The following is a 24,115-nucleotide window of genomic DNA, read 5'->3' as shown; positions in this document are numbered from 1 at the left end:
ATCCACCCATCTGCCTGTCTGTCCATCCACCTATCCCCCTGTCAGTCCATCCACCTATCCCCCTGTCAGTCCATCCACCCATCTGCCTGTCCGTTCAGCACCCATACACCTGTCCATCTGGCACTCTGGCCCTTACTGGCTGGCCTGCTGTGACTGCTCCCTCCTGGACCTACTGGGCCAGGTCTCCCCACTCCACAGGAAGTGGGGCCAGGCCTCTTCCTGGTGATCTCAGTACCAGAGTTCACAATGTGCTCCTTGTCAGTCTCCCCCTGACTTCATACCCGCTTTGCCTGACGTCCCCACTTTAGAGGTGGAGGATAGGGTCCCTGAGAGGGGGAGCAGATTGGTGGGGCTGCAGGTGTGAATGACCCTCGGAGCAGGCCAGCTGAGATCCTGGTTCCTCCCCTAGTGTGTGGAGCCCTCCTCTCCTGCTGTCTGGATTCGGACTCTGCTCCCTGGGGCCCAGGGCTCCTGCACCCTTCTTCAGGGCAGCCTGTGACGGAGGGTCTTCTCACCTCATTCCAGAGTGGGGCTGAGGCCTGGAGGAGCGGGTCGCGTGTTCGCTCTCCTGGGAACCCATTGTAGAGGTGGGCAGTTCGGCCTCCTAACTCACTCATGGTCCACCCACTGCCTGCCAAATGCCACAAGGGCCGCAGCAAGACTGAGCCCCAGAAAGTGTCTGAGCTGGAGAAAAAGCTGTGGGGCCTCGGGGTGAGTTCAGGGCCTTTCGGTCACGAAGCCACTGCCCAGGGCCTCAGCCACATGGTCACTGGGGTCATGGCCACCGGGGGACGCTTCCTGTGAAGCAACTCACCTCCCCAGACAGCCTGGACGTTTCCGGTGTCAGAGTTCTCTCTGGGCACCCCCTTGGTCCGCACGGACGTTTCCGGAGTCAGCGTTCTCTCCTGGCACCCCATTGGTCCGCACAGACGTTTCCGTTTCCGGCGCCACGTTCTCTCCAGGCTCCCCCTTGGTCCCCACAGCTCAGCATGACTGATGTGTTTCCAGAGCCGTCAGCCCAGGTGGGCTCTCTAGGCTCAACCCATCTCCGCTCCAGGAATTAGGCATCCTTGGCCCCCAGGCCCAGGTGGGAAATGAAGCCATCCACGTGTGATTCTGCGATGGCTGTGGCAGCGTGGGCAGACACAGCCGGTTTCGGGGGTGTGGGGGCGGACGCTGGTAATGGAGGCCTCCTGGGGCGAGCGGGCTTCTCCAGGTTGGGGCTCCGCCGGCTGGGCCCGCACAGTCCCCAGGCTGTGCCCTCAAAGTGGGGGAATGAGGGAGGACAGCGGGAATCAGCCCAAGGCCATGCGGAAACAAAACCCCTGGGAAAGGGCACGGCTTAGTCTGTTGGGAAAAACCGAGAATCCTAACAGGGGCTTTGCGCCAGTTTGATTGGGGCAGCAGTGGTGCTGGACCATGCCCTCCAAAGGCTTTACTTTGTAGAGATTCATAACAGCCTTCGCCAGGGAATGATGTGAGGGGTGGGTTCGCTCTCGAAGCTGCAGGGGAGACAGGCCACTGGAGCAGAAAGCAGGGAGCGTCGATCACACTCGGCGGCGGAGGGAGCCTCGCCCAGGCCCTGCTTCCGCCTGTGCTCAGTTTCCCATAGTAAAATACCTTCCAGTAAGGCTTTGGAGGGGCTGCTCCACCCGCCAAAAGCCTCCAGGGCTCAGGCTGGGCGCGAAAGCTCATGCCTGTAGTCCCAGCACTTTGGGAGTCTGGGGTGGGTGGATCACTTGAGCCCAGCAGTTCAAGACCAGCCTGGGCAACATAATGAGACTCCATATCTACAAAAAAATTTAAAAATTAGCCAGGCGAGGCCACTCACACCTGTGGTCCCAGCTGGGCCATGGGGAGACTGAGATGGGAGGATCACTTGAGCCCAGCAGGTGAAGGCCGCAAGATCGCACCACTGCACTGCAGCCTGGGCATCAGAGTGAGACTCTGTCTCAAAAACAAACAAACAAAACAAAACAAAAAAGCCAGCCTCCAGGCCCCTCACTGTCTCCCTCCAGCTCACAGCGACCACCCACGAGGGCGCATGGGGGAAGGGTAGCAGGGGGAGGCTCTCCCCCACACTGTTGCCCCCCACACCTGGAAAGGGCTCCCCAAAGGTGCCCAGCCCAGGACGTCCTCCCACTGTTGTTGGCACGTCAGGGGCTCTGTGCTGCTCTGTGCTGCTCTGTGCTGACGTACAGCCCCAAGCACAAAGCCCTCCTTCCACTGAGGAGGGCCGGGGTACCTGGGAGGTGAGTCAGCCTGGCGTGGTGAGTCAGTGGCCTGCGTCATGCCTCGATAGCTGCCGCACCTGCAGAACAGCCGCCGTGGGAGGGGAGGGAGGGAACAAGCCCAGCCCCTCTGAGCTGAGCTGGGGCTTCTCTGCTGCGCAGCCAGCTGGAGGAATTGTGCTCAGCTGGGGCCCTGGTGAGCAGGCGATTTGGTGTGTGTGTGTGTGTGTGTGTGTGTGTGTGTTGGCACCCCACAGGCCTCAGACAGAGGGAGCTGGGGCCTAGAGCCAGGAAGATGATGAGAAGGGTTTGAGGCTCTGCTGTGGGCTGGGTGCTGGGCCACAGGTTCCCAGTTCTCCCGCAGCCTCCTTCCCCTCCACACTGTCCCTGCCTAATTGGCCCCCCAATCCTCTGGAGCACTGGCAGCCCCAGCACCTCCTCCCAGTCAGCGCTCTCCACCGCCCTGCAGGGGGGACAGGTAGTTATACCCCAGGAACAGAGAGGAGCAGGGCCTTGCCCAAGGTCACACAGCACCTACCTCTAGGATGCTGGGTCTCTGCTGGCGACAAAGTCAGACTCCCGGTTGGGCACGGTGGCTCACACCTGTAATCCCAGCACTTTGGGAGACCAAGGCAGGCAGATGACTTGAGGTCAGGAATTCGAGACCCGCCTGGCTGACATGGTGAAACCCTGTCTCTACTAAAAATACAAAAATTAGCCGGGCGTGGTGGCGGATGCCTGTAATCCCAGCTACTTAGGAGGCTGAGGCAGGAGAATTGCTTGAATCCGGGAGGCAGAGGTTGCAGTGAACCAAGATCACACCACTGCACTCCAGCCTGGGCAACAGAGTGAGACTCCATCTCAAAAAAAAAAAAAAGTCAGACTCTCCTGCCTGAAGTGGAGGAGCAGAGTCCTGTCCTGTCCCCCACTGCCTAGGTGGGGAGACCAAGGCTGACGCTTGTGGCCGGTCCTGGCCTCCCAACACATGGTTCCTACACCCGCCGAAGCCTAGGGCAGAGCTGCCTCCCTGCCCACTCTCCTCTGGCCTGCGGGGTGCCAGGGATGTTGGGAGGGTGTCTTGGTCCGTTCGTGCCCTGATGACAAATTCCTGGGGCTGGGCAATTACTAAACAGCAGAGATATATTTCTCAAAGCTCTGGAGGCAGGAAGTCCAAGGTCTAGGCACCGGGTCTGGTCTGGGGAGGGACTTCCTGCTGCGCCCTCCCATGGCAGAAGGCAGAGGGCAGGGTGGGGGCACTGCGTAGAGCCTCATAAGGGCCTTGGTCCCACAGGAGAGCAGCCTCACGGACTCATCACTCTCAATCCTGTCATGGTGGTAACACCTGGGTTTTGGAGGGGCCACATTTGCACCATAGCAGATGTGGAGAGGGCAAGGCCAGGTGGTGGGCTGTGGGGTGTCCCCACAACAGCCCCTTTCGCAGGGGACTCGGGACACTCCAGGGACCCCTGGCCTCACTCTGGGTGATGCTGTGCTGGTGTGTTCCGCTCTCTGGCCCTTTGGCAGAGGGGTTGCTGGGCAGTGCCCTGGCCCTTGAATCTGGCTGGTGCCTACCCTGCCTGAGAAATTTCATTCCCCCAAAGTCCACACCTGGCACAGTAGGTTGGAGCTCAGGGATCGCCACAGGCCTCCAACTCCGGACGCCCTTGTGGAGTGGCCTCAGCCTGGACTGCTCTTCCCGGCCAAAGAGCAGACTGGAGCTCCGGAGCCTGGGAGGAGCCAGCCTGGGGCTGCCACAGGTCTCTGACAGCATCAGTGGGTGCAAATGCCCATCACGTCAGTGTCTCCTGGGACTGCCAGGGGATGCCAGGAACTGGGCCTGGGGATGCTAGCCTCTGCACACACTCCCTCTCTGGCAGCCTGGCTGTCCCCTTCTGGCCCCACTGCCCTGGGCACACTGCTCCGCACCTCGACCCCCTGTGTCACATGCAGAGCCAGGGATTCACCCTGCGGGAGCAGCTGTGGCCCAGACTGCCCAGGGCTGGGCGGGAGCTGGGTAGGGGATGTGCCCGTGGGCAGGAGTTGACCTTCTAGCTGTGGACCAGCCCCGGGCAGCCAGTGGGCCGGTGGGAGGCAGAGGCCAGAGGGTGGGAGGCCATGGCGGCTCCCGGTGTCCGAGATCACTGGCTGCCCCTTAGGCAGAGGCCAGATGGCCAGGTGGGGCTGTCGCCTCCTTGGTCACAGCCCCTCCCAGGATAGCCTCTCAGCTGGAGGCAGGGGCTGTGCTGCCGGGTGTGGACCCTGCCGATGGGTGGGTGGCACAGACCCCCTTCCACACAGACCTGGGCTTGCTGTGTTTTCTCTCGGGGAGCAAACAGTGCCCTCTGCTGGACTCTTCAGGGATTGCAGGTGCCCCCGACCCAGAAAGCAGGTTCCTCCGGGATCAGCCCAGAAGCAGGGCAGCCAGGGGCCGGGCAGGCGTGGATCTGGGCAGTGAAGGTGTGTGTGAGCCACAGACACTGTGTGACCTGTGGGATGGCAGCGGGGCCAGGGCCAGAGGATCCCAGAGGGCCTCTGGAAGGCTGGGTGCAGTGGCCCTGCAGGAAGGTGAGATGCAAATTTCGGAGGAAAGGAGGGGAGTGGAGGAAGCAAGGAAGCCCCTGGCAGGGGCTGGGGTGGGGCCTGGGGCCTCTGTGCCAGGGGCTAGGGTGGGGCCTGGGGCAGCAAGGGGCCAGCAGGGCTGGGGTGGGGCCTGGTGCCCCTGGCAGGGGCTGGAGTGGGGTTGGGGCAGCAAGGGGCCAGCAGGGCTGGGGGAGCCGCATTTCCTTGGGGCTCCCAAAGGCCCCAGTCTCACTGGAGCAGGGGCCTGGGTCCAAATCCTGGGGAGGTGGGTTCTTGGGGAGAGCCCAGGATATGCAGGGAAGGGCAGGCATTAGAGGTTGCGCCACAGGACGGGCTGGGTGGACAGGGGCCCGGCGCTGGGCAGGGGCCCACTGAGGCCTCATGGGGGACAGGGAGGAGGGCCCGTGCAGCCTGCTTTCTTCCTCTTCGCCTTTCTGTCCTTGTTCCCAGGGACAGCTCAGAAAAGCTCGCCTCTCCTTCCATACCTCCGATGGCCCCCCTCCCATACCTTCTGCTGTCCCCTCCCATGGCCACCCCAGGTCCTTGTCATCTCCCAGAACACTCCACCTTCAAATCTTCCCTTCTCCCTCTGGCTCCTCACCGCCCCCAGGGAGACCTCAGTGCCCAAGCACGGACCCCTCAGTGTCAACAGGAAAGTTGTTCCTTCCTGGGCTCACGCCAGGCTAATTCCTCTGGGGTGCCAGAGTGCCAGGCACAGGGCAGGCAGTGTGTTTCCTACATGATGGGCAGGATGAATGGAGGCCATGGCTGCAGGGACGGATGCTGGGAGGGCACACCTGAGTGCCGGCAGCAAGTGTGGAATGTGGACATGTATGGGCCAACAGAGGCTCAAAGACCAGAGCTCGAGCCTAATAACGGATGCTTCTTTCTGGCAGCTTGGACAGGAGGACCAGACCCGGTCCTGGCCCCAAATCTACTCCAACCCCAGGCACGCACTGAGCCCTGGCCCCGTCCCCTGTGGACCGTATGGAGGGTGAGACCATGGGATGGGTGTCTGCAGGTGTGAGCTTTGCTCCTAACCCAGAGAAGCCAAGAGCTGTCTTCTTGCCTCCTCCCCCACGGTGACTCAGTGCGGTCCCTGGCCACACTCCTCTCCTCTCGCCCCCACCACAGCTCCACACTGACTGAGGGTGCAGGTCCTCTGGGTGACAGGCAGCAGTCCTGGGGGTGGACGGGGGAGCTGACTCATTGTAGTGGGAGGAGAGGTGTCACAGCTGAAGTCCCCGGAGTTTGGACCCCCAGCCTGTCCAGTTAGCTCCTGGGAGAGCACCCAGGGCTACAACTTCCCAGCAGTGGGGAGGTCCCCTGGGCACCAGAACAAAGACCCCTTTACTCCAGGCTCCACCCTCAGAGGCCATGGGTTCCTGGACTTTGGTCTTTCTCAGTCACCAGCTAGTGCCAGTGGCCTCTTTACTGCAGGGGTCAGGAGGCTGTCCTGAGACATGGCAAGAGGGACTGGCAGGGTGTTGAGAGGTCCCAGGGTGGGATGGCCCCAGAACGCCCTGCTGGCGGTGGCCCTCAGGGGAAGCAAATTTCTGCCTTGCCCTGTACCCATTCAGACAGCCCCTGCATCAAGGGGCCCTGTGGAGACACTGGCTGAGCCCAGGGACTGGGACCTTGCAGAGAAGAGGCACAGATCTTCCCTCTCCGGGGTTACTGGAGCTGGGCCATGGTCCTGGATGGGGCAGAGTCCTGGTGTTGGAGGGGGCGGGGCCATGATGCTGGATGAGGCGGGGCCATGGTGCTGAATGGGGTGGCCCCTCTCCCCGCAACCACAGAAGCAGCCTTCTCCTTCCAGTGCCCTCTACGATGCTGTCCCCTGACTCCGGCACCATGGTGCTACCTCCTCTGGCATCACAATTCTGCCTCACCAGTACCACAGCCTCGCCTGTAGGGCCATGGCCCCAGAGAGTGGCCACTGCCTCACTGGCTATGAGTGTGGGTGGGGCCTCCTTCATCACACTCGGAGAAGAGGGATCCTGAGCTTCACCGGATGAACCTGGCAAGGGGTGGGGGTGGGTAGACCACCAGAGAGCGGTGGCCCCCACTGTACCACATCCCTGCAGTGCCCCCCGACAAGCCTCTGAGGGGAGGCCCCCCGACAAGCCTCTGAGGGGAGGCCCCCCGACAAGCCTCTGAGGGGAGGCCCCCCCATCCTCCCCATTTTCCGTGAGGAGCCTGAGTGAGCAAGGGGCGGAGGCGATCCTTACCCCAGAGCTCGGTGGCTGCGTCTCCCCGCCCTCCCTGCACTCCCCTTTCGCTCGTGGTTCTCAGGGGCATTTGTCCTGGGGCCACCAGGGGAGAGGGGTCTGGCCCTCAGACTGTCCAGAAACGCCTGGCGGGGTGGGCCCCTGCCACCTGCCCCTTGCCCACACAGGGCAGGGCTGTCGCCTGCGCCCCTGGCAGCTCCAGCGCCCCCGCGGCCCTGGGCGAGCCCTGTCCAAGGTGCTGAAGGAGAGGCGCTGATCCCTCGGCTGTTTTGCTGCTCACTGATGCCCCCGCAAGGGCCAGGGAGGCTCAGGAACGACTTGGGTCTGAGAGTGCCCCTGGGCCCCCCTGGGGAGCTGGTATGTGTTTGTGTGTGTGTGTGTGTGTGTGTGTGTGTCCCAGTCGACAACCAGTGAGGAACTGAGGCCTCTGCCAGATGCTGTGTGAATAAGCTTAGAAGCAGACGCCTCCTCAGTGGAACCCTCAGATGACCCAGCCCAGCTGGCACCTCCACTGTAGCTCAGAGCCACCCTGAGCTGAGCCCCTTCTGAGTTCCTGATCACAGAGACCAAGTGAGGGTACAAACAGTTCCTGCTGTCTGGCACTCCTTGGTTCTGGGAAATTTGTTGCACTGACTGGCATGGGATCGGGTAGGCTGCCCTCCACCTCCAGGGGCATTCACTCAGTGGTTTCATGCCCCAGAGCCCCCAGTGAGACCAACTGAAGCTGGCTTCTGGCTAAGAACAAAGCCTTGCCAAGCTCTTCCCCCTCCCGATTCTGCTTCTCCTGAGAGACTCCCTTAGTAAAGCTCTTGAACAAAAGGCCTCATTGTATGCTCTCCTTCCAGGGAGTCTGACCTGAGACAGTGGCTGTTCTTGGCAGGGTTGACCATCTCTCTGCAGGATCCTGGGTGATGAGAGTGGTCTCCCTCTGGGGTCTGCCTCTGAAATGGTGCTGAGAGATGGTTCCTCGTAGGTCTCTCATGTTTCTGCACATGGCCAAGTTTGTTCTGCTCAGGGCTGGACCCAGCACTCCCCTCGCAGAAATGGAAGTGGGGTAGGGGTTGGGGGCGAGTAGCGTCGAGCCATCGAGCCAGGCCCTGAGCAGAATAAACATGGTCAACGTGGTTGAAGACCCAGGCCCTCCACCCTTGTTCTGCCAGAGCAAGAGGTGGGCTTTCCTTGGGAGGAGGCTGAGAGAGAGAGTGTGGGGACAGGTGGAGAAGGGGACTTGCTTCCCAACTTGGATCACAGCTGGAATCAAGGGACCTGGGTCCCTGCTCTCACCAGGCTGGGAGCACCAATGCCAGCAGAGGGTGGGAGTCCTGGGTGCTAGAGACACTGGAAGGAGGCTACTGTTGATGGGGCTCCTTCGGGGCACCCACCTAGACCCCAGTCTTCTTCTCTGTGAGGTGGCTGGAAGGTCCCTGCCCAACTCCCCCCTCCCTGGTGTCCCAGTTCTCAGGGTGTTTGCCCCTCCCTGAGGCTGAGGCATCCCTGGACCCCTGCAGCTCTCAGCACTTCCTATATCTGGCAAAGTTCACCTGCAAACAAACCAGGAGCTCCTCAACATCAAGGTGTGATGAATCACCTATGGACTTCCCCAATGCCCCCTGTCACCAAAGGAAGTCTCCAATAAAGCATTGTTGAGCAAAAAAAGATAAATCAACATGAGGGCTCCTTGCTAAGCAAACTAGGAGTGAGCAAGGAATCCGACTCACTAGCTGAGGGTCTGGCAGAGGAGCTTGACTCCCTGGGACCTCACACCTTAGAGTCATCCCATCTCTGATCCCAGGGATGTATTCCTTTCGGAGCCTCTTGACCCTTGCCTGGACAGAGAGGAAAGGAACAGAGTCTTCCAGGCTTGCACAGCTGCCCACTGGCCCATCACCTCCCCATCCACTCCTCAGGAGTCGCTCAGGTTTTGTCCTGAGACCCCAGCAGCACCAGTGACCTCTCCTTCTGGGCCCAGAGTCTCTGGTGCACACTTCTAGAGCCCCTGGAGGGCTGTGCCCTAAAGATCTGCTCATGTCAGATTCTAGGAGGACTGCAGTTTGGGCTTATCCATTCTTGGGCCTTAGGAGGGTGGATGGGTGGGTGGGGCAGAAGCTGGGTGGGGGATGAATTTCTAGATGGGAGAGTGGAAGGTTAGGGGTAGGTAAGATGGGTAGATGGGAGAATGATTACACTGGTCATGGCATTAACAGTTACACAGATGATGAGTATGGCCACAATGGGAAGTTGGGCCTGGAGCGTATTGGTGTTGAAAGTGATGGGGGTTGTAGTTTCATTGTAATGGGGTGATGATAAAGATAAAAGTGAGGGCAATGAGGATTATGTTAATGAAGATGATGATGGGAAAGATGACCATGCTAGCGCTGACGATGATAATGATGATGATCGTGTTGAGGTGGAGGTGATATTAATGGTAGCAATGATGGTGACAGTGGTGTTGTAATGAAGGTCATGAGAATGACAGTGGTAAAAATGGTGATAATCATGATAGTGTTGTTGAACTCATGAGGATGATGGTGATGATGGTTGTGATGGTGATGCTGCTGCTGCTAATAATAATGGTGTTGATATCACTATCAATTATAGTGATAGTAATGATGGTGATGATGACAGTGATAGTGATGATGATGGTGATGATGGCAATCATGATGATAGTGGTGGTGGTGTTGATGGTGATGGTGATGATAGTAATGGTGATGGTTATGATGGTGAAGATGATATTATCCATCATAGTGTTAATGATGGTGGTAGTGATGATGATGATGATGGTTGTGATGGTGAAGACAATGATTATATTATCCATCATGGTGATGATGATGGTGGTGATGATGATGGTGATGGTGATGATGATGGTGATGGTGGTGATGATGATGGTGATAGTGATGATGATGAAGATGATGGTGATGGTGATGATGGCAATGGTGATGATAATGGTGATGGTGGTGATGGTGATGATGATGATGGTGATAGTGATGATGGTGAAGATATTGATGGTCATGGTGATGACGATGATGGTGATGGTGGTGATGGTGATATCACTATCAATAATAACGATAGTAATGATTATGATAATGGCGATGCCGATGCTCATATGATGGTAATAGTTATGATGGTGAAGACAATGATGATATCATTATCTGGGATAGTGATGATGATGGTGAGAGTAATGACAGTAATAACCATCATGGTGATGTCAAAGGTGATAGGTTGGGGGTGGTAATGAGGGCATTTGTGTCAGTGTTGGAATTGGTGGTGGTGGTGACATTTGGTTTTGGTGGAGGCAATGAGGGCGTTGGCCAGGTGGGTGTCATGGGTGGTAATGATGGTAGTGACTATTGACTGTCAGGCTCTGAGGCCACAAGTGGACTGACAGCTCTTCCTAAAACTGGCTTAGCTGACTGTCTACAGATTTAGACCATGCCTTCTTCAAGCCCCTATCCCTGTTGTGGGCTGGCAGGGGACATTCCCTTTAGTTTCTGAAAGGCTGCCTTCCATGGAGGCTGTGAAATGGACTCAGGCCCCTCCCTATCAGCCCAGAAAGAGAGACCAGGGCTGAGGGCCGGTATGACCCATTGCCAAGGCAGTTTTCATCTCTCCGGCCTCTTGTAGGCATTTGTGGGAGAGAGAGTGTTGTTTTCTCCAGAGTCAGGATGGAGTGGAGATGACAACCCCATTCCTGGATGTTCCACTTGTCCTCAGATTGTACCCTGGGCAGGTGACATGGCTTAATGTTCCCAGTGTCCATTGAAGAAATCTGAGGCCAGAGAGGGAAAGTGACCAGGTTGAGCTCAAAGCTGAGTCCCTGCTCCTGAGACCTCCCTTTCCCAGGGACCTCTCTGTCTGGGGTAAGCCCACCTTGTGTGGCAGGCTCTTCCCTAATTGAGGAGTCACACTCCTGGATTCTGTGCCCACTTCTGCCCCCTCCTCTCTGGGGGCCCCTCCCTGCCTCAGCAGGCTCACCTGTAAGGGGGAGGGGGTCCAATACCTGTACAGTGCTTCTGCACGATGCCTTTTCTTGGCGGGTCCAGCCAAACCTGAAGAAAGGAGGGTGGGAGAGAAGGAGAGAGAGGGAGAAGGAGTCAGAAAAAAGTATAATGAGTCATTGGTTCAGCTGGTAGGTGGCTTGGGCTTCCAAGCAGTTAGTCGCAGAGAACGAGATTCTGTGCCAGTCTCCAGCAGGACGGCATCTGCCCCTCCCATTGATGAATAAAGCCATGCAGTAATGTCACTTGGCACTGTCCATAAGCATGCCACTCTGCTGACTAATTCTTTTTAATTAGAAACAAGGGCAAAAAAGCATTGTCCTTGGGAAGCTTGACAAGCGTGGGTTTCAGAGGCTGAGCTGCTGCTGCCCACCACTGCTCCTGGACTCTTGGGTTCCCTCACCATCCTGGAAGTAGAGCTCAGCCAGGGCTAAGTCTCAGATTCAGGCTGGGTGGTTCTGGGTCCCCCTAACTTGGCAAGAGGCTCAGCAAAGCAGCCTGGGAGTGGGGCAGCTGCTGTTCTCGCCCCTGGTGAGGTAGATGGGTATGACACCTGCACCTGCCCCCCAGCAGGCTCACTGAGTATCCCCGGTGGGGGCTGGGCCAGGTGCTGGTCATTCAGGCATGAGCAGGGCATGGTCTATGCCCTCAAGGTGCTCCCGGGCTGGTGGCACAATGAGCATTCAGGGGTGCCCCAGGTCTGTGGGAGCCCAGGGCAGGAAATGTGTCTGAGTCAGAGGGCATCCTCCATGCAGGAACTTGGAGCTGGCCCTTGGCGGACACAGGAGGAGCCTCAGGAACAGGCATGGTCTGCAGCACCCTTGAAGTGTTCCTCATCGCCCCCATAACCTCCTGCCAGTCTGCCTGTGCCATATGCCTGCTTGGGCTGGGAGAAGCTTGAGGGCTGTGGAGTTTTCTCAATAGGAGACCCAGCCCAGGGCCAGTGCAAACCCATACCCAATGATAATCATTGTAATAACAGCTTAAGAGTGACGTGGAGCAAGCGCTTTGTGTGCCAGGCTCTGCCTGACCTAATCCTTGCTGTCCGCCTGCCAGGTGGGCGCTGTCACCACTGCGATGATTACTGCAGCACAGGCAGGTTCTTGATTGTTGCTCAGCAACTTCACACCGAGAGGATTGAGAGTCAGATGTCAGAACACAAAATGGCTATTTCAGCAAACACTTCGAAATTCATCAGACCCCTCAGCACTGGTAGCCCCAGAAAGAGAAACTTCTCTCTTTAGTGACAGCTTGTTTGAAGAAATGGGCTAGAAGCAAGTCTCCTCCAAGGCCAAGCTTGAAAAGCCTTCAGTGTGGCGGGGTCTTCCACACCCAGCTCTGGGTGCAGGAGCTGCTCACCAGCTGGGGTTTCATCTGATCTTTGAAACGAAGTGGAATCTTCCAGAGGCTTGGTGACAGAGCATCATCATTCTGATTGCTGGCTCAACTAAGCCATCCCATGAGCCATGCACTCTGGGAGACCCTCCACATGGCTGGGTGAGGAGATGGGGCTGCAGGGACTCACAGCCTAATCCATTGCCTCTGGAAAGCTAGGCAGCCAATATGATTTTCAGGGATTCCCTATTACAGGAAACAAGGTCTGAATTGGGATATCCTGTCCTTTCTGTGCCTTAGGAAAGTGGATTGAAAAACTTGCCCACAGACACATAGCCAATAATGACTATGACCGGAATCTGAACCCAATACCTTACACTCAAAGCCTTACCCTCATCAGTAAAATCCATTGTCAGCCAGAAAGCAACCTGGAGTTGGGGTGCTCACATAATGAAGGTGGTGGTAGTGAGGGGGAAGTGGCAAGCACTGTGGTGTGGTGATGGTGACTGAGATGTTGATGATGGGAATAACAATGAGTAGTGGTGACAGTGGGAGGTCATGGTTATGAAGGTGGTGACAGTGGGAGGTCATGGTTATGGTGTGGTGATAATGGGAGATCACAGTTATAGGGGTGGTGACTGTGGGAGGTCATGTTTATGGTGTGGTGACAGTGGGAGGTCATGGTTATGGGGTGTTGACAGTGGGAGGTCATGGTTATGGGGTGGTGACAGTGGGAGGTCATGGTTATGAAGGTGGTGACAGTGGGAGGTCATGGTTTTGAAGGTGGTGACAGTGGGAGGTCATGGTTATGGGGAGGTGACAGTGGGAGGTCATGGTTTTGAAGGTGGTGACAGTGGGAGGTCATGGCTATGGCTATGGGGTGGTGACTGTGGGAGGTCACGTTTGTGGTGTGGTGACAGTGGGAGGTCACGGTTATGGGTTGATGGCAGTGGACACAGTGATGATGGAAATCTTTGGTGGTGCTGGCTATGACAGTTGCATTGATTAATAGTTGAAGTGGTGGTTTTGCTGGTGGTGGTAGGACTGCCTGGGGTAGTGGGGGAGAAAATGAGGTTGGTAGAGGTGGAGATGATGATAGGAAGCTTACCAGTAAGATGGTGGGTGTGGTGGGGGTGTAACGGAGTTCCTGGATGGAAATGTTGGTGAAGAATGAAGGTGGGGTGCTGCTCATGGTTTGCTGTAGTGTGGAGAGTGTGGTTATGATGGCTGTGGTGGAAGGGGCTGCGGTGGGGTGGTGGTGATGGGAGGCCATGGTGATGATGGTAGATGGGTGGTGATGGTGCTGATGGCAATTAAGATGATAATGGTGGTGGTGGTGGTGATCACAATGGTGGTGATAGTGCGAGGAGGCCATGCTGTTGATGGCAGTTGAGGGGGTGATGGTGGTGGTAGTGGTGATAGTTGTGGTGGTGGGAGAGTTGGTGGTTTTGATGGTGGTGATGGAGGTGATGACTGACAGTGGGGTTGGAGGAAGTGGTTGTGACAATAATTATGGCAATTCATGTGGGAACATTCAGCATTCAGATCAGAGCCTGAGCCCCTTGTGGGAGAGCAGTAGACCTTGGTGAGCACGCCTCTGGGTGAGAATGGCATCTAGAATCTGGCCCACCCCTCCCACGGCCAGTAGCAGGGTTCCTGGGAGATTCATGGCTCCTGGAGCAGCTCCTGCTTATGAAAATTGGGCAACAGTGCACTCACCAGTGGCTATGTGCACACCTTAGCCTTCCGCCTCTGGCAAGGGTGGGCTCCTAGGGCTCCTGAGGCTGAACTGGGGGCCCTGGGGTCTCCGTGTCTCCATCCTGTGTTTTGGGGGACAGGCAACGCCTGGGCACTGAGAAGCTGCTTGACTGCCCCCGGTTGCCCATCTCATCTCCTTCTCTCTGTCAGTCTCTGGGTCTCTGTCCCGCATATGGAAAACCTGACTTCCCAGGGCCGAGCTCAGTGTCTGGGGGAGCCTGACCTCCACCCTGAGGGTCCCCAGATCTCCCAGGCCTGTGCAGACCCTGGAACGGGGCATCTCAGATCTGAGGGAGACCGTGGGTGCCAGGCAGGCCCTGGGGAGAGACTGAGGGCTCTAGGAAGGAGGAGCTCCCTGGGATGAGGGGCAGGGCTGTTAGGGCAGGGGAGGCCTGGGTGGAAGCCAAGCCACTCAGGTGCTTGTTCTCAGCTCCCTCAGGCAGGGAGGGCAGGAGGAGGGCTGAGGCTTTAGTCCTGGAGGTTTTGGAAAGGAAAGGGGCACATTCAGGTGGGGTTCAGTCTCCAGGAGTGGGTCTGGGGCCTGCAGAGGCTGCTGAGGGGTGTGGAGAGGCCCACATTTCTGGAGCTCAGTGGGGCATGCTTGTGGGGTGGGGTGCGGATCCAAGGGTGAAGCTGGAGGGGTATGCACCCCTCCTGCCCTGTGCCTTCTCCCTGACCACCAGCTCTGGGGACAGGGTCTCTGTGGCGGTGAGACAACTGCCCCCAAAGTGGCCCTCACCTGCTCCCCCTCTCCTCTTGGGATCCAGTCTGTGGACCCAGCCTCCGTCTGGATGCCCTGAAAGGGCCTGGCCTCCCCTCTCCACTCCTCCTCTTTCTGGGGTGAGGAGAACGGCCACTGTCCTTAGGGAGGGCCGAGGGCTGGAGCCAGAGAGGGACAGAAAGGGTTAGAGACCGACAGAGGGGGACAGAGCGGGACAGAGAGGCAGGACAAAGACGAGGCAGGGGCAGGGAGAGACGGGGCGGGGGGAGAGGTAGAGAGATGGAGAGACAGGGACCACTGAAAGAGGGAGACAGGGACGGCTGGAGACCGCGCGAGGCGGGGCGCGGCCAGCAGGTGGCGTGCAGGCCTCAAGGTGTCCGCTAAGCCCTGGACCCAGTATGGAGGGAGGGCTGGCAGGACCAGGCCCAGGAGAACAGCCCAAGCTGCCAAAGGCCGGGGAGCCTGAGGACGGCCTGGGGGTCCCAGAGCCCTTCCTTCAGACACCTGCACGTGGATCCAGGCTTGCCAGCTGTGAGCAGAGCAGCCCCTGCCCGGCTCGGTGCCCTGACCCAGCCTGAACTCGCAGCCCAGTTTCCTCTGCTGCCCCTGAGGCACCCTGCTCTTCTCTTGGGCGGGCCCCACCCTCAGGTGCTGCCTCTCCACTGGGGATCTGATCCCCAGTCTGACTTGGCCCAGGAAGGAACAAATGCATTTTTAGAGGACTCTGTGACATTCGAGTTTCATAGTCCCTGGAGTGGGGAGCAGAGGGCAGGCTTGGTGCACCCCCTCCTCTGTGATCTCAGCAATTCCTGACCCTTTGGGGCCTCAGAGGTCACTGGCCTGGGAGAGGGAAAAAGGGAGAGGAGAAGGCCCCTCCTGGTCCCCTTTCCAGGGACAGTGAGAGAAGTCCAGTGGCTAGGGCGGGTGCTGACCCCACCCTGACCTTCCCTGACCCACCCACCACCCAGGCTGCTCAGAGGCTCAGCGCCAGCGTGCAGTGACCAGGCGGTGTCAGAGAGATGGATGCGCTTCTGCCAGCTGCCTCTCCACCCCTGGGCTCCCCCGGCCTGCCCAGGGCTCTGCAGCCCCCTCAGCCTGCCATGCCCTCCCAAGCCCCAGATCTGCCACCGGATGCACCTTAGGACCAAGATGCAACAGAGGGACATGGGCTCACATGGCCCTGGTCCTGCCCTTGAAGACCACCCAGGCTTCTCACCAGTTGAGCCTCCCCAACTGGCTGCCCCACGGTCAGCTCAGTGGGTTTCCTGAGGACACCGGCCCGGCTCTTGGGAGCAGCAGATGGCAGCAGGCTGAGGACTGGCGGCCTCAGGGCCAGGAGAGCCTGAGTACAAATCGCAGCTCGGTCATTCACTATGGCCCGGGTTCCCCGGCATACCCCTTGCCATCTCTGTGCCTCAGTTTCCTCATCTGTAAAGTGGGGTGACACTGATCACCCTCCCGGCTGTTCTGAGACTCAGCAAGGTGCCCGGCACACAGCAGGGCCCTCCTTGTCTCACCACAGGACCTGTGCTGCCACCTGCTTTTCCAGAAACACACAGCACAGTGGGCTCCCCACCCCCACCCTAGGACCAGGAAGGAGACCCTGGTAGGAGGGACCAGTGGCATAATGGCTGGGGTCCAGCACAAAATGAAAACAGAGGCCCTTTGTCCAAAAATGAATCCAAATCGCACAGTGCTAAACCCAGCACGGCCCCTCTGAGCTCAGGGACCAGCATGACCACCCAAGCCACCAGCCCTGTGTCCCATCACACTCCCCACTGCTGAGCCTCACGAGTGAGCTGGGGGTGCCCAGGGCAGATGCGGGCACCCATGGTGTCTGGGGATGTGGTGCTGGGACCTGGCGAGGAGGAGGCTCTGCCCTCTGGGTCTCAGCATCTCCCTCATCTCCTAGGGAAGGCAAGACCTTGGAGAGAAGCTGACCCAACTCCCAGCACCTGCTGGCCCTCAGTAGGCAACGACTGTCCCCATCTGTGAGCCCCAAGCCATGTCCAGTGCAGAGCCAACTCCCTCTGCCTCAGGAAGGGTCCCTGGGAATTTGTGGGAGCCTAAAGGGCCACTAGGCAGGGCCGGGACCTCTTGGGACAGGGGTGCCTCCCGCCGCCCTCTGCTGCCTGCCCCTCCTGTGGTGCTGTGCCCTCGTGGGGCCCAGGGCCTGGGAGCAGGGGATGGTGATGCCAAATCCCAGGAGCACGGCAGCCTGCGGTGTCATACGGGAGCCAAGGCAGGGCTGCATGACCCCTGGCTCCTGACCTCCCAGCCGGGGTCCCAGGTTGTCCAATCCTGGTAGGGCTCGGGCTGGGCAGGGGTCCCTTCAGGCCAGCACCTCAGAGAGCGGGCGGGCGGGCAGGTGGTGCAGAGTCTGCATGCGTGAGGAGCTCCTGACCGCGTCACAGCCGCGCTATTCTCAGCGTCTCTCCTTTTATGGCTCCGGAAGTGAGCTGGGGTTGCTGGCAGCCTGGCTGGCACTGGGGAGAGATTGAAATGGAGATGCAGAGAACAGCAGGAAAGCGCAGCCATCAGGGTGGGGGCAGCGTACAGTCCTGGACGCCACCCCCTCCCTGGCACGGGCATCCTGAACCCCCAGCTCTGGGGGCGTCTGGCCTGGCCAGCTGGCAGTGAATCCTTCGTCCTGATTTTGGGGCAGCCACCCTCAGGGATCCTGCAGCACAATCTGGGCCAGGTGGGCGTCCAGGGAGGTGTGGGGTGGGCACACGGCCTGGCTGGGGACCCAGTGTGGGGGAGCGCCAGGCTCCAGCCCCCCCAGGCCGGACTCCAGTGGCTCCTTACAAGTCCCCCTCATGCTCGTCCCCAGCTCCGTGCTGGCAACCTGACACTGGGGACCCCCAGCTCCCCCTCAGCCCTGGACCCCTAAACAGCTCTTAAACCCAGCAAAGCCACTCCCCATCTGCCTGTCCCTCTCTGCCCCCACTGTCCTCCCTTTTCCATCCTCCCCACCAGCTCCAGGCTGGCATCCTGGCCAAGGTGAGGCAGGCCCCGGACCTATCCCTCCCCTATCTCCCCTGCCTCCAGGCTCTGCCCTCTTTGGAAAGAACCCAGATGCCCCCCTGCTCCTCCTTGGCCCCCCACACCACCCTCTTCACAGATGCCCTTCCTCACCTGCCCACTGCTGGCCTCCACACCTCGGGGGTCAGAGCATCTCCAATGGAGCCAGAACCAGGTTCCGTGTGCCCAGGGCAAGCTCAGGGCACACCACAGTAGGTGTGCAAGAGACGGGTACCCTGGCCCACCCACTCACACTCACACACACATACACACACAGTCACACACACACTCGTACACTCACACACATGCACACACACACACAGAGATATGCAGGAAGACTGCATTTGTGCTCAGGGGCTCCTCTGGTAGCACACACAGGGGAGGCCAAGGCACGCAGAAGACTCAATCAACATGGAACGAGGAGGTCAGGAAGGCTTCCTGGAGGCGGTGACGTTGGGCCCAGGTTCAGACAACACTTACAGCAAAGCCGACTCTTTATACTTAGGCGTTAATACCAGGATGTTTGTCAATTGCACAGAGGGTGGTGGGCAGTGGAGTGGACGGGGCATTCTGGGTGGAGGGAGGCTGGTGATCCAGGGCCCATGGGCTCCTCCTCACCCTCTGCCACACCACCCAAGCTGAGAGGGACCTCAGCCTCCATTCGGTCCACTCTGCCCCTGTGGACAAGGACGTGGGGCCAGAGAGGTTGAGCGGCTTGCATGAAGTCACACAGTGCCTTGTGGAGATGCACGATGAGCGGTGCCTGGTTCTTCATCCCGTGCTCAGACCAGGCTGGAGGCACCCGCTGTGAGGCGCCTCCTGAGCTCAGCCCCGCCTGCTGTTCCTGCCAGCACACCTGTCTCCCCATGTGCACCCAGGATCTGCTCCCGCAGTGCCCAGATGGCCCTCCTGCCATGTCCCAGCGTGGGCAGTGCCAGTCAGAGGGGACCAGCCTGACCCCCCAGCAAGAGCACCCGGAAGGAAAGAGCTGTGGGTGTCCTTTGCAGAGCTCTGGGTGGGGCGACTTGCTGGTGCTGATGGGTAGCAAAGCCTGCAGGGGGCATCGTGATGCCCACCCCCTTATTTTATGGGGTGCTCTGCACCTCTTTGCACTCCACCCCCTCCCAGGGTCATGCCTCCATCTGGCTTAGTACCTGCCAAGCCTGTCTCGGGCACTTTTGTTGACGGAATGACTGATCACCACACCGACGGGGCAGGGCGGAGCTGGAGCTTCCTGGGAGCACTGCCTCAGCGAGGAAACTGAGGCCAGAGAGGGCGTGGAGGCTTAGGGAACTCACCTACAGTCACACAGGAAATGGAAGTGTCCATGGGACACCTCTGGGAGGTTGGAGATCTCCCCAAGACCCCAGAGACCCCAGACACACTTCCTGCCGTGGCTCTGGCCTTCCTTGCTGTGTGGCTCAGGCTAATCCCTGGCCCTCTCTGGACCTCGATTTCCCCTTCCGTGCATGGCTGGGGTGGCGGTGGTGAGGAGCGCATGTCCCTTGTCTGCCCATGGTCGGTGGAGGCCTGGGCTCTCGTGACCCCACCGGCCCTGAAGGGATGCCTGTGCAGCTAGGCCAGACTGGCTGGAAAAATACAGAACTTTCCTTGGAGGCTGGACTGGGAGGCGCTGAGGCAGGAGGCAGGAAGGAGGAAGGAGGAAGGAGGAGGGTCTGGTGTGTGGGGGCCCGGAACGAACAGCCTGCTTGTTCCAGGGACAGGGACGCAGCAGCACAGAGCCTGCCAACAGGAGAAGAGGAAGGAAGGAGCAGTTGTGGGGGGGGGGGGATGGTGGGGTGGGGGGGCAGAAAGAAAATGTTCCCGCAGCCCCAGGGGTCTGGGGAGGCTGCAGAGGCTGCAGAGGGAGGGGGTGTCGGAGGCCCCTAGGCCCACCTGCCCTGCACCCATCTCCCACTGGCCCCCAGGCCATCAGCTTCCATCTTCTGCACCAGTGCCAGAGCCAGCCCACTCCTTGGGGCCCCTCTCATCCCTCAGGGTCTTTCCCAGCCCTTGTTGCCACCTTGGGAACACCAAGCACTGTGCCCATCACTGATGGGGGTCTCCTAAGAACCCTGCCCCATTCCACCCTGGTCCCCTCCAGGGCTCTCACAGAGGCTGTCGGGCTGCAGCAGCTATGAGGCTGGAGGTCGGGCAGGTGGGTTGATGGACGACGGCCTCAACTCTGTCACTTGCCCACTCAGCAGCCTGGGGCAGGTCCTCCCACCCCTAAGGACCCCTGTGGAAGCTGAGGCGAGAGCATCTACCTGGGTGGTCAAGCAGGAGCAGCTGCGCCCCGGCCTCTCCTCTGCCCCTCTACTTTCCCACCTCAGTCCTTTGTGCCTCCTTGGTCTTTTCCCCAGGCTCAGCCCTGGCCTGCTGTGCACCCCCCCATGCTCTGGAGGTGGACTGGGACCCTCATCCTCAGCTCTGCTCTCTGCCTACCCTGGCCCGTCCCCACTGCAGGTGGCCCTCAGGACGGAGACAGCAGGGCCCTGGTGTCCTCCAGCTGCCTGGACCCATATCCGCCAGCTGCCCCTGCAACTCGCCACCAGGTCTGTGCCACCACTGCAGGAGCGACACCGGGGGCGGGCGCTGGCCAGGCCTCAGAGAACAGAGGAGGTGGGCAGGGCGAAGAAGCCCCCAGAACCTCTCCTGAGGAGCTGAGGGCGGGGCCCCTGGCCACTTCTCAGGCTCCAGACTGGCACTGACGAGAGGCTCCGGCAGGAACGGCTGGGAGAAACCTCGCCAGACCAGGTGGCACGAGGCCGGGGACGAGGCTCCTGGAGCCTCGGAGCTCCCGGCCACCCCTCGAGGCCTTGGCATTGCCACCCACTTTACGGATGGAAAGCTGAGGCTCAGGTGAGCAACTGTCCAATGTTTCCTGACTAGAAAGGAATGGAACAGGAACCATTCCAGCCCTCAGACCCCTCGCCAGTGTCTGCTCTGGACCAGGCCCTGCTTACGCTCAGGCGTTCACCTATGGGCACCACCTGTAGGGTGGTGCAGGGACTCAGCCAGGCCAGGCAGCTGGGACAGCCTTGCCCTGTGCCTGCGAGGAAGAGGCAACAGGAAAAGAGGATACCTGGGGTGGGAGTCCAGCCTGGGAGCCCAGCGAGGTCAGAGGTCAGCAGCTCCTGCAGCCTGTGGAGCCCTGGGCTGGACAGCAAGGGACACCTGGTGGGAGCAGGTGGCTGAGAGGCTGGCCTCCAGGTCTGGCCATGCAGCCTGGGCAAGCAGTGGGCACCCTGAAGGCATAGGGCAGCCTGGTTCTTCTCTTCCAGCCCCACCGGGCAGTAGATGGTGACAGATGAGGCCACAAGGCTGGGGAGTGGTCACATGTGGGGGGCGGGTGCCCGAACCAACCCCTGGGACTGCCGCATTCCTTCTCTGCTGCCGGCTCCTCACTCCACACAGCCCACACAGAAGGGCAGCAGGAGCCCCGGAATGTGTGCAAAGGGTGGGGTGGGCAGGTGTGTGTGGCCAGCAGTGGGCAGGTGAGGAAGGGCCTTTATGAAGACAGTGATGTGGGGGGCCAAGGCAGAGTTGGGGGCCCTCTGGGTTGTTTCCAAAGAGGACAGAGCCTGGAGGCAGGGGAGATGGGGGAGGTGTGTGCCTCTGCGTGTGCCCATGTGTTTGCGCATGTGTGTGAGTGGGGGTGGGTGTGAGCTCTGGCCTGAAGGAGCCTGTGTTTGCCTCTCCCTGCTGAGCAGCGCTAACTGCCGGCACCCGAGATCAGCAGGGCCAGCCTGGGGGAGCAGCAGGATGCCCCAGGTCAGCAGCTGCCCTGTGAACGCTCCTGGCAACCCAGAAAGGCCCTGCCGGAGTGGGTCAGCCAGGGCTGAGACGGTCTGGGGCTGCAGGGAGAGAGCTGACTCCCTTCGCTCTGATCAGGCAGGAGCAGAGGCGGCTGGGCACCCCAGAAGGAGAAGGGAGGCCCAGGGCACAGGGTGGCCCCTGCCTTTCAGAGCAGGTACCCGCACGCCTCTGGGAACCTAGGTGGTGGGGGCTCAGGAACCAGCACTAAGAGGTCCTTCGAGGCTGTTGTGAGCCTGGTGGAGATCTCAACCGTGAACAGAACCTGGGGGTCATGGGCTACCCCACCCTCCCCTGCAGGACCCCTCCTCTCAGGCAGGTGGGGCCTCAGAGTTGTCAGACCTGCGCAGCAGCAGACCAGGTTGGCTTTGAGAGTGGGGATCCCCCAGGTGCTCCCAATCTCCTTGTGCAGGTCTAGCCCCCACCCCCTTCCCCTGTTCCTTCCCCCACCTGCATCCCCAAGCCATGCTGCTCCAGTGGCTGTCAGGGACGGGCACGGGGTGGGGGTGGGCTGGAGAGAGAAGCAGGGCAGGCCCCTGTCAGGAGAGGCCCCCGCCCCAGGTGGATGGGAGTCAGCCTGGCCTCCTTTCCCGAGGCTGCAGTGCGGGGGTTTGGTGAGGGCTTCTGGGGCGATAATTGGGCAGCGATTAAGTGTTCCTGGCAGCTGCGGCTGTTGCCTGTCACCTGTCAGCTCAGGCCTGCATTCACAGCCTCTGCAGACCCTGCTGGAGGGGGTTGGGGAGGGGAAGACGGGGCTCCGCGTGGCACCCCCGACGCTGCCTGCCCTCGTGCCATCCAGGGCAGGCACTGTGCTCTCCCACCGGTCTCGGCTTGGCCACTTCTGGCTTGCTGTTTAGCAGGTGACAGGGGTGGTGATGGGCCACGGGGCATTGAGCAGAGGACACCAGGATTCCTCACCAAGGGCCTGGCTCCTGGTGAGCCCTGCTCACCAGCTGAGCTCCTGCTCAGCCCTGCCTTGCTCACCGGGCCACCTTGGGCACTCACCCTTCTCCAGGCCTGGCTCCCTCCACACAGGTGAGGGAACTGAGGCAGCGGCACCACCTATGACCTTGGCTCACGTGTCCCTAGTCCTGCCTCCTTGTCAGCTTGCTGATGCCTCGGGTGGGGGTGGCAGCTGGAGGCCACTGCTGGCCAGAGGCCTAAGAGCTGTGCCCTGGCGGGGACGTCAGGGGCCACACGGGCTTGTAAACCCTGGCGGGGCTGGCCCCTGGTCATTGAAGTGCTGGCTCTCACAATGGACACACATGCACGGTCAGTGCCCAGCACCCAGACAACACCTACAGGCTCAGGCTGGCCCCAACCCAGACATGTGGCCCTTGGCTGCACTCACCCAAGGCTGCTGGCGTCTGCCCGTCCCGCATGTGCCCACCCAGCTCCTCTCCCCGGGATTCCGCAGTGGAGAAGCGGGAAGGTCCCTGTGCTGGAGACTTCTCTGCCTGGCTCCCCCTCCCAGCTCCGCGGTGCCCCTCCGCCCTCCCTTCTCTGTCCGCCCACTTACCTTTAATTAGAAATGCCAGGAGAGCCATTTTTGGGGAGTTTTTTTGCCAGAAAGACATTCCCCCCCAGGGGTGGAAGGAAGGAGGAGACAGACTGGCTCTGAGGCGGGGAGAGGGCTCCCCGGGAGAGCCGGTTGGGGGGGGGGGCTCAGAGGGTTGGCAGGGAGTGGGGATTCCAGCAAGTGGGCACCTGTGTGCCCTTGAGTGCCTGAATAAGACAGGGGATGCTGGGGGGAGCTGAGGGCTGTGAGTGGGGGGTATGAGTGTGTGTGGGGGAGCTATGAGTGGGGGGTATGAGTGTGTATGGGGGAGCTATGAGTGGGGGGTATGAGTGTGTGTGGGGGCTGTGAGTGAGGGCATGAGTGTGTGGGGTGGGGTTAGAGGAGTGGGGGCTATGAGTGTGTATGTGGGGGTGTGAGTGTGCAGCATGTGTGTGTCTGAGAGAGGGAAAGGGCAGCTGGCAGCAGGAACAAGATGTCTTGATTGTCAGCGATGATGTCCTCATGGCCCTCTGGCTGTGGGGAATGGTGTGTGTCACCCCTGCCTGGGTAACATCAGAGGACCTGAGACCCATGCCTATCCAGCCAGCACTGGAGTAACTCAGGAAGGGCGTCCCTACCCCCGCCAGGTTGCCAGGGAGGCAGAAGGGACCTCCCTCCCGAGGGAGTCTCGGCTTCCGGAGCCCCGCTCCTTATATGGTGCTTGGCTTCCCTCTGCCTCTCCTGATGCACCGTGCTGCCAGCACCGGGCCCCCTCCCTCTCCCTCCTCACCTCTCCTCCCTCCCCTTCTCCTTTCCCTCTTTCCACCTCCCTCCCTGTCTCCCTCTCTCCTCCCCTCTTCCTTCCTCTTAGAAGTCTTGGAGCCTCTGGCCAGGTTCTTGATATAGCCAGGGTCTTCAGGGCCCAA

General features: G+C 60.0%; 1 protein-coding gene across 1 annotated transcript; it reads left to right on the top strand.

The window, feature by feature from the left end:
- Positions 1-615: 615 nt before the first annotated feature.
- LOC117981302 (uncharacterized) lies at positions 616-21,041 on the top strand. Its single transcript, XM_055116042.2, has 5 exons — positions 616-711; positions 823-891; positions 984-1,022; positions 4,388-4,796; positions 20,342-21,041. Exons 1-5 carry the CDS (start codon positions 616-618, stop codon positions 20,584-20,586), a joined length of 858 nt encoding a protein of 285 aa, XP_054972017.1. The 3' UTR covers positions 20,587-21,041.
- Positions 21,042-24,115: the final 3,074 nt, after the last annotated feature.

Source organism: Pan paniscus, chromosome 7 (genome assembly GCF_029289425.2).
Source record: "Pan paniscus chromosome 7, NHGRI_mPanPan1-v2.0_pri, whole genome shotgun sequence".
NCBI classification, from domain to species: domain Eukaryota; kingdom Metazoa; phylum Chordata; class Mammalia; order Primates; family Hominidae; genus Pan; species Pan paniscus.
This window is presented reverse-complemented; position numbering and strand designations above follow the sequence as displayed.

Bases quoted from the DNA above. Each gene is read 5' to 3' on its own strand.
- LOC117981302 (XM_055116042.2), top strand. From the start codon at position 616: ATGGTCCACCCACTGCCTGCCAAATGCCACAAGGGCCGCAGCAAGACT. The intron at 712-822 runs GTGAGTTCAGGG...TCACCTCCCCAG, and splicing joins AAAAGCTGTGGGGCCTCGGG to ACAGCCTGGACGTTTCCGGT. The intron at 1,023-4,387 runs GTGGGCTCTCTA...GCTGCCCCTTAG, and splicing joins TTCCAGAGCCGTCAGCCCAG to GCAGAGGCCAGATGGCCAGG.